The 16527-nt window shown below is 41.7% G+C and overlaps 1 protein-coding gene and 1 long non-coding RNA gene across 11 annotated transcripts in view; one reads left to right on the top strand and one right to left on the bottom strand.

Annotated features, from left to right (window-relative positions):
* NHS (NHS actin remodeling regulator) overlaps positions 1 to 8428 on the top strand; it is a 353434-nt gene extending 345006 nt beyond the window's left edge. For 9 of the 10 annotated variants that reach the window (XM_053306637.1, XM_053306635.1, XM_053306636.1 and 6 more), the window contains 3 exons: positions 329 to 3316; positions 3750 to 3876; positions 7262 to 8428. In XM_053306637.1, coding sequence (XP_053162612.1) covers positions 329 to 3316; positions 3750 to 3876; positions 7262 to 7889 — 3743 coding nt within the window. In that variant the 3' untranslated portion in view covers positions 7890 to 8428. Of the gene's footprint in view, positions 1 to 328; positions 3317 to 3749; positions 3877 to 4942; positions 5781 to 7261 lie in introns of those variants that run through there. The other variant, XM_053306640.1, reaches the window with a different exon arrangement.
* LOC128349757 (uncharacterized) lies at positions 7113 to 14786 on the bottom strand. Its single transcript, XR_008318974.1, has 2 exons — positions 10345 to 14786; positions 7113 to 8775 (listed from the first exon to the last, which is right to left on the bottom strand). It is a non-coding gene; the product is annotated as an uncharacterized LOC128349757 (long non-coding RNA).
* Between the last annotated feature and the right edge of the window lie 1741 nt (positions 14787 to 16527).

Here is a 16527-nt window from a genome sequence, read left to right as displayed (position 1 = left end):
TAAAAGATTTCTTGCATGAAATCATTGCACAGTCAGAATCAGTCTCTTTCTATAGATTTCTACCGGGTCACTATGCCTGTAATAAAAGAAGAGCCAACAGAACATAGTATTTCTTGTTTTAAAAAGGCCACTGGGGTAACATTACACATCATATGACTGTCTAAAGTCTAGTTTCACCCCCTCAGTTACTTTTTAAAGTATTAGTTATAGTTGGTGAAATATTCAGCCAGATTTTAAAAATCATAGTTATGTGTTTTTAGGTCTCATAAGTATCATAGCTTGTCAGTCAGTGGAAATGGTGCCTTACATAATGTTATGTGTGTCCTAGATTCTGACGAATCACCAGTAGCAAGAGAACGGAATGTGATTGTGCATGCAAATCCAGACTTCTCTAATAACGTCAACAGGAGATCAGGTACCAGGGACTCTGAGTGCCAGACAGAAGAAATCCTCATTGCTGCCCCATCCAGAAGAAGAATTCGAGCTCAGAGGGGCCAGAGTGTAGTAGCCTCCCTGTCTCATTCAGCTGGCAACATATTGGTGCTGACAGACAATGGTGACACCATGTTTACAACATCAGTAAGCAACCGTGTCCGATCAAGGAGTCTTCCTCGTGAAGGTGCTAGAACCAATGAAGTGGATCATAACACTAGTGCCAAGATGTCAGCGTATGAGGCAGAACACTTTTTAGCAAGCCAAGAAAGAATCTCCACAAAGGGTAAAGATGCCATCAATAACCAGTGTACAGAAGAACATCATCCTATAGGTTTAACTTGTTCTCAGCATCTTCATAGTCCAGAACGTAACTCAAATGAGAGAGGGAGGTCAAGGTTATCAAGGATGGCAGATTCTGGGAGCTGTGATATTTCATCAAACTCTGACACCTTTGGAAGTCCCATTCACTCTATCTCCACTGCTGGGGTCCTCCTCAGCAGTCACATGGACCAGAAAGATGATCATCAATCATCTAGTGGAAACTGGAGTGGAAGCAGTTCAACTTGTCCTTCCCAGACATCAGAAACCATTCCACCTGCTGCCTCTCCACCACTGACTGGTTCTTCACACTGTGATTCAGAATTATCGCTAAACATTGCCCCTAATGTCATTGAAGATTCTAGTGTCTTCATAACAGAGCACTACAGTGATCAAATAGATAAGGTTAGAGGTCACAGGACAAGTTCCTTCACTTCTGTCGTAGCTGATTTACTTGATGACCCTAATAACAGCAACACAAGTGACAGTGAATGGAATTATTTGCATCATCATCATGATGCATCCTGTCGTCAAGATTTCAGCCCTGAACGCCTCAAGGCAGATAGTTTGGGATGCCCAAGTTTTGCAAGCATGGCCACTTATGACAGTTTTATAGAGAAGACCCCATCTGACAAAGCAGACACTAGCTCACACTTTTCGGTTGACACTGAAGGTTATTATACCTCCATGCACTTTGACTGTGGTCTCAAGGGAACTAAAAGTTATATTTGTAGCTATGCAGCTGTGGGCTCTGAAAGTGGCCAGAATGCAAGTGTTGCTTCCAGTCTTGCAAACTGCACCTGGCAGGATTATGTTAACCATCGGAGGCAAGGAAAACAGAGCATCTCTCTGAAGAAACCAAAGGCAAAGCCAGCCCCACCAAAACGCAGTTCATCTTTAAGGAAATCTGACAGCAGCACAGATCTCCCTGAGAAGAAAGAACCAAAGATAAGCAGTGGGCAGCAGCATATGCCCCACACTTCCAGGGAAATGAAGCTGCCCCTTGAATTCTCAAACACACCTTCTAGAATAGAAAGTGCTAATCTGCCCAGCAAACAGGAACTCTCCTGGGATAATCAGGATGAAAGTGGATTAAAGCACCCTCAGTTTGACACCATGGACATCACATCATTTAAAGATGAAGGTGCTGAACAATCTCACTATGCAGATCTCTGGCTTCTAAATGACTTGAAATCTAATGATCCTTATAGGTCTTTATCCAATTCAAGCACTGCTACGGGTACTACTGTCATAGAATGCATAAAGTCGCCAGAAAGTTCTGAATCGCAAACATCACAGTCTGGATCCAGAGCCACCACTCCATCCCTCCCTTCTGTTGAGAATGAGTTTAAGCTGGCTTCCCCAGAAAAGCTGGCAGGATTAGCTTCTCCCTCAAGTGGCTACTCCAGTCAGTCTGAAACACCAACATCGTCTTTTCCTACAGCTTTCTTTTCTGGACCCTTATCTCCAGGGGGGAGTAAAAGAAAGCCAAAAGTACCAGAAAGGAAGTCCTCACTGCAACAGCCTTCTTCGAAAGATGGCAATATCTCTCTCAACAAAGATCTAGAACTTCCAGTTATACCTCCTACTCATCTTGACCTAAGTGCTCTTCACAATGTCTTGAATAAACCATATGCTCACAGACACCAACTACATGCTTTTAATAACAATAAACAGAACATAGTAGAAGAAGCACTGAACTCTAATTCTCCACCAGCCCTTGCTATTACTCCTTCAGTTCTGAAGGCTGTTCATCTTCGATCAATTAGTAAACCTGAAGAAGTGAAGCAAAAAGACAATACAGACCTTCTCCATGCTCAAGGAAACACGTTAATGGTGACTGCCATTTCTTCAGGTAAAATGAAACCACATTTTAGCAAGAAACAAATATCACGACAGTATTCCATGGAAGAGGCCATAGTGTCCTATATTGATGTCTCCCCAGTACAGATAAGCCCAGAACAACTGCACGCAGAAAGCACTTTGACTTTCAGTGAAAAGAATACCTGCCGAGAGACCCTAACAGCGGTGAGTATGGGTGCTCCAGCATTTACGTACAAAACAGATCAAATGCATCCAGTTCATGAGCTTTTACTAGAAAGTACACTAAGTAAAGCTTGTAGCAGTTCTACTGAAGGGTTCTTACAAGGCTCAGCAACCCTTCCAAGCCATTCTGAAGGGAAAATAACCACTTGTAGAGCAGAACAGGATAGGAATCTTGATTTTGTGCAGCTCCAACAAGAATTGCCTGCATGCTGTGAACAGAAGTCGGAATATGAACCTATAAATGAAAACACATCCCAGTCTGACTCCTCAGCTGGGGGAGCAGACATGCGTCATCATCTAAATTATCAGCTTGATCTAAGCCACCATGATGACAAAGTGCCTGGGAATATCAGCTACGATTCTGAGATCTCAACTGTAGATTCACTCAGTGAAAAATGTTCTGAGCAGGAAAATGATATTGCATCAGGTATTCCAACCAAAAGTGCCTCAGATGACAGTGACAGCAGAGCAGCTGAGACACAAAGGACTCCAGATGATGATGATGAAGTCTTAAAAGGTTAGTTTTTAACCAGTCTTATACTACTTATTTATAAGATGGCTCAGTACCTGAAGTGGTGATGAAAAGGTTTTGTTTTGTGTGTCCTCTCTGAGCTGTATCAATACATGACTTAAATGTTTAGAGTTCCACTTATTTCAGTGGAGCTTTTCCAAGATCCATCTGCAAAAGATCAACCGTGCTTTGGAGAAATGTATATGTGTAGACATTGCTTTGCATGTCTTTTGATTTCATTTCAGCTGTGAAAAAGAACAGTAATTCTTTATAGCCAAGCATTATTTTGACATATCATCCAATATTTAGACTAGATTGTTCAGTGCCTGTCATTATATAGGCAATTGCATTTATTAATTGAGTGAGAAGATTACATGAACCAACTCTATTGTTAACATGTTAAAGTGTTTAAGTCTCAGGTTTTTTTTTTCCTTTGAAGAATCTTCTCTGAGTGATGATTCCATCATTTCACCCTTAAGTGAAGATTCTCAGGCTGAAGCAGATGATGTTTTTGTGTCTCCAAATAAGCCTCGAACAACAGAGGATCTATTTGCAGTCATTCACCGGTGAGCTATTGTTAGGGATACTGAAAACACTAACAATACTTTGTTTTCATAGGAATAGGAGCAAAGCTAAAGTAATTGCAATGGTAATGCAGAATGTTCAAAAGAGGGTTTTTAAAGGCCTGAGTGCCACAATTGGGATGTGCACAAAACCAGTTTTTGTGGCTCAGTTTGAATCTGAACTGCATTTGAACTGGACCAGACAGCTTCAGTTTTGCCCCGCTCCAGACAGGGCCCCAGTTCAAATCAGTTTGGGCCTGGTCCAGAGCCCTACCGGCAAAGAGGAATCCGGCGAAGATAAAGGGCAAAGGGGCCAGCAGGAGCAGGGGGCTTCTATACTTATTTTAAAAGTAATCCCAAGACTCTCATATAAACCAAAGTACCTGCCAGTGGTGGTCACAGTGGGGGTAGCAGTGGTTCTCTGTGCCCCCACTGGACTCCCCACAAGTGTCCAGGGTCAGCTTAGGCCCAGTTTGGACCTTCTTCAGCCTGTTTTGGGCCTCTGCCTGGAGGCCTTTTGATCTCTGTGCATGCGAATGGGCCATTTGTGTTACCTTGGCCATGCAAATGGCCTATGAGTATGCATAGGTGTAAAAAAAAAAATGGCCTCCATGCCTGAACTGGGCCTGAGCTGGCCCTGGACACTCAGGGGGGAGGCTGGCAGGGGCCAGGGGAGCTGCCACTGTCCCCTGCCCCCCCCCCATGGGAACACCGCCAGTGGGTACTTCCGTTTATATGAAAGCCTTGTGCATACTTTTAGAATTCATATAGAAGCCCCCCCCCCCCCCCCCGCTGGCCCCTTTACAGGTAAATGGGAATCCTTGTTGGATTCTCCTTTGCCGGTAGGGCTCTGAACGAACCCCGAACTGACCAGATCAGTTTGGTTCTGCACTGGACCCAGTTTGATTCAAACCTCTTTAACTGAATTGGTTCAAGTGTCAGCCAGCTTGAGTTCAAGCCAATTTGCACATCCCTATGCCACAGGAATTTCTGTGATACAGAGATTAAACAGACGATGCGTCTTGAGTATAATTGGTCTTCATGAAGCACCCTCTTTACATTTTTACAGCTGTCTTTCATAGTCACCTACACAGTAGGAAACTGCTGAGAATTATATTGGAAGAATTGGACAACATAAATAGAATGCTAATGAGGAAAATATCAATCAGAAGACTAAAGAATGAAGTGGCAGACTCTCCAAGCCTGCTTGAGACCTAGCAGGATTAGAACATAGCCATGTTTGGGATCATTACAAAGGGGGTTGGAAATAAAGATTCTAATGTTATAATTCCCTTATACAAATCTATGGTGTGTATAGATTTCCCTACACTTTGCAGTACTGCATATGGTTCTGGTCACTGTATCTTAAGAAGGACATTGTGGAGCTGGAAAAGGTGCAGAAGAGGACAACCAAAATGATCAGGGGCCTGGAGCACTTTCCTTATGGCACAAGGCTACAGCATCTGGGGATTTTTAGTTTGGGGGGAAAGGAGACTGTGGGGAGATACGATAGAGGTGTATAAAGTTATGTATGTAACAGAGAGTAGACAATAGGGGTGGGCACGGAACTGGTCTGCATCAAATCCGAACCAACTCAGTCTGTTTCTGGGTCTGGCTGAACTGGATCCAGTGCAGTTTGGGATGGGTCATTCTCTAATATGGTGGGGGGAAGGTGAGAGAAAGAGTACGTGCCACCGCAGAGATATTAGCAGGAGATGCTCTTCCAACCACCCTGCCGGCCGCCCGATGACCAACCCAGGCTGGCTGCGGCCCCATTCGGGCCTCCATAGCCAGCCACCACCACACTGGGCAGCTTGGTAAGGGAAGGGGAGCACGCTTGGGGCCACACCAGATGAGTGGTGGAGAGCAGTGGCACCAGAAAGGAGCTCCTTACCTTTCTCATCACCCCTGCCCATCCACCCCTTATGGTCCTGAAACGGACCCAGTTCGGTTCAGTCATGGACTGAACCACCCCTGGATGGGTCCACGATCGAACCCCTGAACCAGTCCTGGTTCGAGGCAAACTGTTCATGCACACCCCCAGTGGGCAGAGAGAATTTTTTCTCCATCTTTCACAATACTAGAACCAGGGGTCATCCTCAGAACCTGAAGGCTGGGAAATTTAGGGCCGACAAAAGGAAGTACTTTTTCACACAGTGCATAATTAATCTATGGAATTCTCTACCATGGGATGGGGTAATGGCCACCAGCTTGGATAGCTTTAAAGGGGGCTTAGACAAATTCATGGAGGACAGGACTATCAATGGCTATTAGTCTGGTTGTTATAGGCCACTTCCAGCCTCAGAGGCAAGATGCCTCTAAATACCAGTTGCAGGGGAACTACCTTCAGGTGAAGGAATACCTTCACCTCTTGCCTTCTGGCTCCCCATGGGATCTGGTTTGCCACTGTGGGAAACAGGATGCTGGACTAGATAGGCCTTGAACCTGATCCATCAGAGCTGTTCTAATAGCCCTAAGATATCATCTACAATTCAATTGCCCTGAGGACATCTGCTCTGTATGAATGCTCTCCACCGCTGATGGACGAGAATGCACAACCAAAATAGTGCTGAATAATAGCCTAGATCTCCTTACTTGGAGCCAAACAAGAATCGACTATAAATGTATAATTGGTTAGGACTTATTTTCACTTAAAATAGGAGCCGGGCAGGGCCCAATGTGCCCTGGGACCATCATGTCAAGCCAAAGAGTGTTATAGTCCCATGCCATTTTCCTGTCAAGAATCCTACAGTGCTACTATGGGCTCCCAATGGTGTCATTTCCCACAACAGCTCCTTTGGGGGCTTATTGCAAGACCAGTATTAACAGCAGGAAAACAATATGAGAGTAAAGGGTTAAACAATGCCTACCTCCCATTTGGATTTGATCCCTATGCCACTGTTATTTTTAAATGACAATAAGCCCCAACCTAGACAGTGACACTATTAATGTCATATCTAGTCAGACCCCTTAACAGTGGGCCTAAAGAAGAATCTATGTGTACTCCATCATGCCTGCTGTGAAGAGTAGAGCTCAAATCTTCCTGTAGAGCTGAAATCTTCCTAGGAATGGAGAGGAGAGTGGTGTATTTTTACATTCCCACCCCAGTTTACCAGGGCAAGAGTACAAGAGAACTGAATGCAGTGAGAAAAGCTTCGGATATTTGCACAAGCTTACAACAGGATTATTAAAACTATATTAAACATTATAAAAAAGAGCACTCACAACTGCACAGCCTATTATGAGAGTTTAGTAAATATTTATTAGGGAAAGCTGTACATATAATGATTGCTAGTCTCTTGTGGGATTGATTATTTAATAATAAATTGGGGCTAGGTTTTATCACATTGAATGTACTGGGAATATGATGGCTTTTGTTTGATAACAGGTCAAAAAGGAAAGTACTTGGAAGGAAGGATTCAGGAGATGTTGCTGCAAGGAACAGATTGAGAGAATCATCCAACACTAGCAGTGTGTCTTCTGCTGGCAGCACATCATCTGCAGCTACTGTCCCACCTCCCAACAGTGTGGCAAGTCCAGCAAGCAGCCAGAGATCTCCTGGACTTATTTACAGGAATGCCAAAAAGTCCAACACATCTAATGAGGAATTCAAACTACTGCTCCTGAAAAAGGGTAGTCGATCTGATTCTAGCTATAGGATGTCAGCGACTGAGATACTGAAGAGTCCGATTTCACCCAAATCTCCTGGAGAACTGATTGGGGATACTTTTCAGAATACTGAGGAGTCTTTCCAAGCCTCATCAGGGGCTGAGGCATCTGCTCCGCTCTCTCCTTGCCCTCCAAGAATCAACGTAGAAGGGTTTTCTTCCAAAAGCTTTCCTACATCAGCATCTTCACGCGTAGGACGATCACGGGCACCTCCTGTAGCCAGCAGCAGCCGGTACAGTGTCCGCTGCAGACTTTATAACACCCCCATGCAAGCCATTTCAGAAGGAGAGACTGAGAATTCTGATGGAAGTCCTCATGATGATAGATCCTCTCAGAGTTCCACATAGGCTGAACAAGGGCCAGCACACACTTCAGACTGTGAAATGGGAGAACTCTGCATTTACTTGGCTCATGAGAGGCCAATTCTGTAGCAGTCAAATACCATGCAGGGCAATATTGATGCTTGAAAATGCTAAGGATTGCTAAAATGCTGGGAGGAGAGACTATGATTTGTAGCTATTTATTACTTCACATTTTCTATAAGTAGAAACATATACTAAATGGTTGACTTTCATTCCATTTCTCATGTTTCCTGTCATCAATGTAGATTGACATCTCCCTCTCCAAAGCTACCCATTTAGGATCAAAAGCATTACATTCACTATTGTGCTTCCCTAGGGAAAAACATAAAATTGCTTGAGGAATTGGTATTTTTTTACACTAAAATGAACTGAAACAAAATGTAGAAGAAATGAACAAAACAGATGTACTGTACATATCCATATTTTTGATAAACATTTGTAAATAGAATTATGAGAAAATAAGTGGTTGGTGGCAAATAACAGCTTTGTTGAAGACAAAAACAAATAAATAAGGATAATAGTGATGACTGTATTCTGTGAATACAATTTTCATATCAAACATAATTTACATATCTACCACTTCCACTTCAATAATATAGCCTCAAACATGGGTTTTGAATTAGAGGAAATCCCAATGTTAATAAAATATGAAAAGTTATTAATATCAACTTAATTTTATAATACTTGATTAGTTTTCCTTCAAAAATGCTGTTCCAAACAAGCAAATTTCAGAAATGTACCTTGTGTCGAGGCTCATTGATAGGTACTGAAAATACAAACTGTTTAAAATACAGCTTTTCTCTTGTGGCTTCTGACTTCATCCCTCACTCCTAGGAATCCTGAGAATTGTAGTTTTGTGAATGTGTGGGTGCTATGACAAGAACAATAAGTTTTCTATTAGTCATTTTCTTGGTCTCTTTCAAGATAACATTTTTTGACTCTCCCCATCTTCACTTCCATGGCTACTGCCTCAGTCCCAGACACAGTATAGATATTCATGGGGTTGCTTTCTAAAAAGATCCCCAAAGCATCTACACATAGGAAGGTTAGGTGAGAAGTGTAACTTTTCCTGAGTAGATCCATGAGCTGGTTCCTACATTAATATGCAATGGTCTAATTGGATATTGTTGAAGAAAGTATTGGTAGGTAAAAATAGTATCTACTGAATGCCTAATAAGGAAATGCACCAATCAAGTAGAGAAAGAAGCCCTGTTCAGATGGGCTTAAAATCTAACAATTAAAGAATTAGAAGAAAGTCTGGAGGAAGAAAAGGACAAAGGTAAAATTAAAACCATCTCAGCTTAGTTGCAGGTTTCCTTAAATAGATGTCTTGAGATGTTTTAAACAGGGGCAAGAAATATCTGGCAACAAACTCCATAAATAACGAGGAGAGAGAAAAGCACTAAAGAATATTTATGTGCAAGGCTATGTAGGTAGTGGAAGCACCACTTGTGCTGCTGAGCAAGTGTAAACATCATCAGATCTGCGCTCCAGAGCATCTCCCCTTCGGTATAATGTTGCAGAAACACAGTTGCACAGTGGGATATCCATTATTTTCAATTGGTGTCCTGTTGTGCAATGGCATTTGTGCAACATTATGCTGGAACTGCCCTGGGGCACAACTCTGTCAATGTGGTTTACATTAATGCAGCTGTGTGGGCGGGGTTCTGAACATCTGCATTGTATTGCACACTATGTGAATGACCATACCAGGGGTGACCAACCTGAAACTCTCCAGCTGTTGTTGGACTACAACTCCCATCACCCCAGCCCAATAATTTGTAGCTGTGGATAATAGGAGTTGTAGTCTAACAAAAGCAGCAGAAGGAGAGAAACTTTTTTTTTTTTGCATGCAAATCTAGCCAACAATGATGGGCAGCAGAATGCAAGCTAGAAAGAAAATGGAACAGATGTGATCTTTACTACATGGTGAGTTTACATTATTTGGGTGAACCCAGAAGATAGAACATGAAACACTAAGAATACAAGAATCCAAATTACAACAACGTTACAAGAATCCAAATGAAACAAATGAGAATGAGCCATAGTGAAGAAAGAATCAGTAAGGAAAGAACCAATTTTATCAATATTTAACAACTAAATAAAAAAGAATGTAGCTATTGACAATCTGAAGAAGAAGAAGAGACAGAAGCAGCAAAAGTAACTAAAAGACCTCTAGATGATGATGATGATGATGATGATAATAATAATAATAATAATCCAACTTTGTTAGCCTCCCCATAACAAATTGTTCTCTGAGCAGCTTACAACACAACATTAAAACATGAGATAAAAACACACATTGAATAAGAAATCAAAAAAGAATGGGTGAGAGAAAATACAATACAAAAACAATTTTAAAAACATTTTTAAATCAGTTACAATCAGATCACAATTTTTAAAAATTTAAGAAGACCTGAGTGAACAAAAGGGTCTTTACCTGGCATCTAAAAGAACAAAGCAATGAAGTTAGGCGAATCTCACTGGGGACGGTGTTCCATAAACGGGGCGCTTAAGGAGGGAAGACAACATAAATGTAATTCTTCTATGCATAGGAACCCGCCAGGGGCGTAGCTATAATTTAGCAAAAGGGTTCAAAGAACACGGGCCCCCAGATCCTGAGGGCCCTCTAGATCCATCCCTCCCTATTTTCTTCATTGTCTCCCTCACTCTGGGGGTTGCCAGAGAGAAGGATAAACATGGGCCCCCTCTCCCCTAGCTATGCCCCTGGAACTCGCCATACCCTGAATTTAAACACAAAAACTAAAGCCCTTTGGAACAGTTTTGTAAGACCACTGGGAAAAGATCATATCAATTCCATCATTTGCACACTGCCTAGCATGGCTTGCACCAATTAAGGTTAAACAGCAACAGTAGTAAAATTCTGTCCTACATCTTACTCATATTGCACCCCTTTACTCCAACTTAACTAACTCCTCCAACTTAACTAACCAGTTTCGTATTCAATGTCACTAATGTAAGCCAGTGTAGAAAAATAGGGAAGGAACCAGGCTTAGAATAGGGAGACGGGGATTCAAATCCTTGCATAGCCATGAAGCTCACTGAGCAAATCATGATCTTTGTTTTACTTGCGTGACGGGGTTGTTTGTGAGGATCTCTATGTAGGCTGTCCTGAACTCCTTGGAGCTGGTGCATACAGGATAAAAATGCGATTAAGTAAATTATCATTCTCTCCACATTCATCCAACAACACGTAAGCAAAATCCATCATTCCCCTTCTTTTAGAGACCCTCAACTAATAAAACAGGTTTATTAAAGTAAGCAAAAACATAACCAATCCTTATTAATCATCATGATGCACCTTTAGAAATGCTCAATCCTGTCACACAACTGCAAATCCCAGAGTTCTTTGAGGGAAGCCATGTCAATTGAACAGGTTTTTAACTGATTAAGTTTGTAGTGCCACAAGTTATAGTAATTATTGTTTGGGATGAAAAGCACACTTTTAACAGGAAAAAAACCACACGCTCCTCTTCTAACCCCCCAAGCTGTCATGCTTTACTGTGATGTTTGGTACTTAATTTGGACAATGACTGTGAAGAGGGGACAAGTATGAGGAAATAGTACTTATTTTCATAGTATTGTTATTCACTACTACTAGGCTGTTGGGAAACCTAGTCATAACCTGAGAACCAAGATCTTGAAACAGGATTAGTTTCATGTTCATAAAATAAATAATTATTACGCATGCAACAAATGCTGTTGGTTTATCAAAACAATTGTGTTACAACCTTTCAGTGAAGCTTTGTGCGGACAACATTCATGCTACCTAAATATTTAGAGAAATGACACTGTGAAAAAAATAGCTGAGAAATAGGCATATGTATGCATTCTTAATATGGCTTACTAAAAACTATGAATGGGGAAGCTCTATGATCCATTATGCCAGCCACATACAGCTCAGTTTCTTTCTATCCTGGTTTTACCAGAAATGCTTAACAGGGTAGGAATATATAGTGGGTGGGGGTGGAAAAAGAATCAGAGCAAATACTTTGAATAAATGAAGGCAGGGAAACAAAAGCTGAATTACTTGAAGTTACTTGAATTTTCTTGGAAAACAAAAAAAGTGATATTGAATCAAACCATAACTGGGTTTCTTTACAAAAAATAACCCACCTTCTTATGCACAACATAAATTCAGCATTTAAAAAAAAAAAAAAAAATACACATCAGTTTTCCAATTGCCATATGCTCCAAAACTAAATAAGACACCCAGGCCCAGTTTTCTCAAATGTGATCCACGGATATGAATTAAATATAGAATGTGTTTTCAGTTCTGGACAGTTGTGTGCAAAAGATAGTTTTGAGAAGGAATGTGGTGTGCAATGTGGGTTATGGGCAGAATGGCCGAATGAAGCTGGTCATCATTAGTTAGTCTGTGTATGTTGGCTTCAAGCGGAAGCAAATTTAAAAGGGACATAGAAGGAATGGAAAGGAGTGGGGGGTGTTTTTTAATTTAACAAAATGAGAAGTTTTGGAAGACACATTTTATTTGATCTGGGTTGAAACAATCAAATAATTATATACATTCAAAATTAGTTGCATTAGTCAAATTATCCTCCACAGGGGGAACATAAAAACATATGCAAGTATGTTTTTGGCTTACTTATAGTCCTCCAGTATGGCATGAGATGGATGGGCGGCATGTGTGTAAAAGAGTAATGCGGACAGGAGATTACTTGCCCAGTTTTAAGATCTGCCACAGCAAAGAAACCTTTAGGATAGGCCATCTGCACTGCCAAACCAGTACATCATTACAAGCTGTGGCAATATTCTGGCACGTGGTAGAGATTATTATGCAGGTGGAGCAAGCAGATATGTTGGGGTAGGAAACACAGAATCTGGGTGCCAGTCAGCAAAACGGGGTTTTAAAGACAATGCTTGGTAGCAGTGTTGAAAAGAAAGAAGTTAGTGTTAGACGCAAGCCTTATCAAGTACAACTAATAGGCAAGCAAGCTCTAAAGTGGTCTAAAAGCAAGTGAAATTGAATGCATTCGTGAGTTAACAAGATCCATATTGCATATAATCTTCCTTTAAGAACAAGAGTCATAAACTTGATATGGGAGGCAGAAGTGCCATCTTAATCACTTTTGTTAAGATTAGTGTCAGTAAAGCTAAAATTCAATGAAAGAAGACAATTTAAGAAGAGATTACTGCAAGAGCACTCTTACAGCCCAATGCTAAAACTGACTATGCCTCCAACAGAGTGCTCAGAATTGGGTGCACCAACTGTGTCGCTTTAGTGTTAGAGTACTAAAAAATGTTAAGGATCAGGGTGCCAAATTCATTTGTGAAAAGTGCTACATGTACTTTATGCTAAAAAGTGTAATAGAAACAGCTGAATTGGCTTCTCCAAGTTGTCAATCTCTTAGGTGCCATCCACAATCCACTGAGGCAAGCTCATCCATTGTGGATTTCACTCAAGACATTAAATGATTTGTTATTAATATCAGAGAGCTATATACATATAGAGATATATTAAAAATAGATGCAACTTGAATTGGAAGGCAGTGAAACACCTTCTTATGTATTGCTCACAGAACTATCATATAAATACTTATTTTGTTTACTCAAATCTATGAAAAAAGTCTTTCTATTTTCTATTTATCAGATTAAAGCCCAAATGAAGAAGGATTGTAAGACCACTTCAAAAAATATATATTCACAGATAAAACCCAATCAAGCTATTTGTTGTAAGCAGATGGAGTTCTGCTGCCCACAAAGGGCTGCCTCAATTCACACTGGGGAGGGCCATCACTTTTTTTTTTTTTTTGGCACAGAATTTTGCCCATTTATTGAAGTTAATGAGAATATCCTGTACACATACAGGCTTGTGTGCGTGAGAGCATACCCAGAGCTCTGGATCAGGGTGATCAATTTGGGGACAAAAACAAATTGAGGGGGAAATGCTACAATTGTAGATCTTCAGAGCCCAAAACAAAGAGAAATTAAGTAACATCACGTCTTGAAACAGGGTATATCACATATGTTAACTTGTATACCATCATTCCAACTTGCAGTTCTGTTGTTTGCACTGTTACAAAAATGAGTTTTGAAGTTATGCAGCGGTTTGTGTTTTTTCCTTTTAATAGCATTTTTCTTTTCTTTTTTTAATATTGTGGCAGCATAGAGAATATGGATTAGCTGTAGCAAATAAAGCATATGTTTGCATTTGCCAAAGGTCACTGATAGAGTGCATTTGCTGCAATTGTGGCAGATTTAGAGAAATACTGTAGGTTATGACTTAAAAGTTTAAAAACCAATTAAGAAGGTTACAGTGTAACTATTTTGGTACTAGCACCAGTTCAAGCTGGCAGAAAAGACAATGGTTTATGGACTTGCATCCATTTTGTATTTTTGTAATATTTGTAAATATGGACTTTTTAAATTGTTGCAAAGATGGTTTCTTTTGTAAAATGTTTTCAAAGTTTACATTAAATCCAAGCCTTTGTATATTTTAGAGCTGTGCAACACTTTAAGTCTTGTATTTATTTTTTAGTAAAGACAGTGACAGTTTCATTGTGAACCCCCTCTCTAAAATGTGTCAGAAAAGTTTGATTATCTAGGAAGTGTGTATAGAAATGGCAAATAAACGTGACTGCAATTAAAATGCTTGTGTTCTTTATTTATGTCCAAACAAATGTTGTCTTTACTCAATATTATAACATAGGCATAATACTAGTGTGGAATAGCAGTCCAAGTGTAGCACAAGGACTAGGAAGACCCAAATTCAAATCCTGCTCAGCCATGAAGGTCCCTGGGTGACCTTGGGCCAATGCTCTCACAGGGTTGTCATGAGGACAAGGGAGGATGCATCCTTTCTGCCACCCTTGGAGAAAGGGTAGAAAAAAGAAACACCGGTCTTACCTGTGAAGGGTTCCTTTTCGCAGTGTCTGAGGTCATCCTAAATAATGGGTTGTGAGCCAATCATGTCTCAGTAAGACAGGAAGTAGATCTTCAAGGTAGGATCTCATATCTGGTAGCTAGGCTGGAGGCACTCAACCTCCAGTTCTGGAACTACTGAGCAAAGAATCAGTGGTCTAAATGATAAGGAGAGAGATAGAAGCTAGACAGAAAAAAAAAAACCACACAGGAAGAAAAAAAGGCACAATAGTAAAACATCAGACAATGAAGAGAACGGATTATCCTGGGAGCCAGTCACCTCCCACAACTCCCCCCCCCCCACCGCCAATTCCAATGAAAGAAGCAGAAAAAACATCCGTGGGTGGGCCGGATGACCGCAGACACTGCGAAAAAGAACCCTTCAAAGGTAAGACCAATCCCTCCCCCCCGCCCGCCGTTGTCAGAGGTCATCCTAAATAATGGGACATGCCCAAGCAGAAGTAAAAACCAGGAGGGAAGAACAGATGTGTTACGTCACTTGTTGAAGGAATGTACGGCTGAGGGCTGCCTGGGCCGAGTGAAAGGAGGAAATCTTGTAGAGTTTGATGAAAGGAGATGCAGAGGACCAGGTGGCCGCCTGACATATGACCTGGAGAGGGGCGTTGGCCAAGAATGTGGCAGAGGTGCTGGTGTTATGAGTGGAGTGAACAGTAATGGCCTTTGGAACAGGGAGTCGGAGTGATTCGTAGGCTAACACAATAGCTGAACTCCATTTAGCTAGGGTGGTTTTGGAAACCTTATTCCATAGTGAAGAGGGATGGACTGAGACCAAGAGGGAGTCGGAATGCTGAAAGGCTTAAATGCAGCGTAGGTAAATGTGCAGTGCTCTGCACACATCTAGGGTGTCCCAATGTTTTTCCTTGTGATGGACAGGGGAAATACAAAGGGAGGGAAGGGCTACTTCCTGAGATCTGTGGAAGGTAGTGTTGACCTTTGGGGTGAAAGTGGGATCCAGTCAGAGGATGATGGCATCCTGATGGATGGTGCAGAGCTCCTTGTGAGCCAAGAGGGCACCCAGCTCTGAGACCCTACAAGCCAAGGTAATGGCTACTAGGGGAAGGACTTTGTAGGAGATTATCTTCAAGGGGACTGAACAAAGGGGTTCAAATGATTCCTGTGTGAGAGTACTAAGGACCTTGTTGAGATCCCAGGAAGAGTATCTATGTATGGGGGGGCGGGGAGGAGCCAGGTTGTTAGCTCCCTTCAGGAAGTGTCTCAGGTGTGGATGAAGAAGGGAGGAACTCTGGAGGTGTAGGTCGAGGACTGATGAGAGGGCCGAGACTTGTCTGCGCAAGGTGTTGGGGTGAAGGCAGAGGTTGAAGCCTTTCTGGAGAAAGGAAAGAACTTCCAGAATTCTTACTGAGGTTGGGACGAAGTGCTTTGTCCACGCCCATCTGGAGAAAGCCATCCAGGTGGCTTGGTAGATACGGGTAGTGGAGGGTCTTCTTGAGGCTAGAATGTTATTCTGAATGGAAGTAGGGTATCCACTGTCACTCAATGAGAAGCGCTCAATGTCCACATGGAAAACTATAACCATTCTGGGTCCGGGTGTAAGATGGGTCCCTGGGAGAGAAGATCCGGTTGATGAGGGAGCAGCCAAGGATCCCTGATGGAGTATGACCAGATATGAAAACCATGGCCTTCTGGGCCAATGTGGAGTGATGAGGATGATGTTTGCTCTTTCCCGAATAGATTTTTT

The sequence above is a fragment of the Hemicordylus capensis genome, chromosome 3 (assembly GCF_027244095.1).
Source record: "Hemicordylus capensis ecotype Gifberg chromosome 3, rHemCap1.1.pri, whole genome shotgun sequence".
NCBI classification, from domain to species: domain Eukaryota; kingdom Metazoa; phylum Chordata; class Lepidosauria; order Squamata; family Cordylidae; genus Hemicordylus; species Hemicordylus capensis.
The sequence above is the reverse complement of the archived record's forward strand: the minus strand, read 5'-3'. Positions and strand labels throughout refer to the sequence as shown.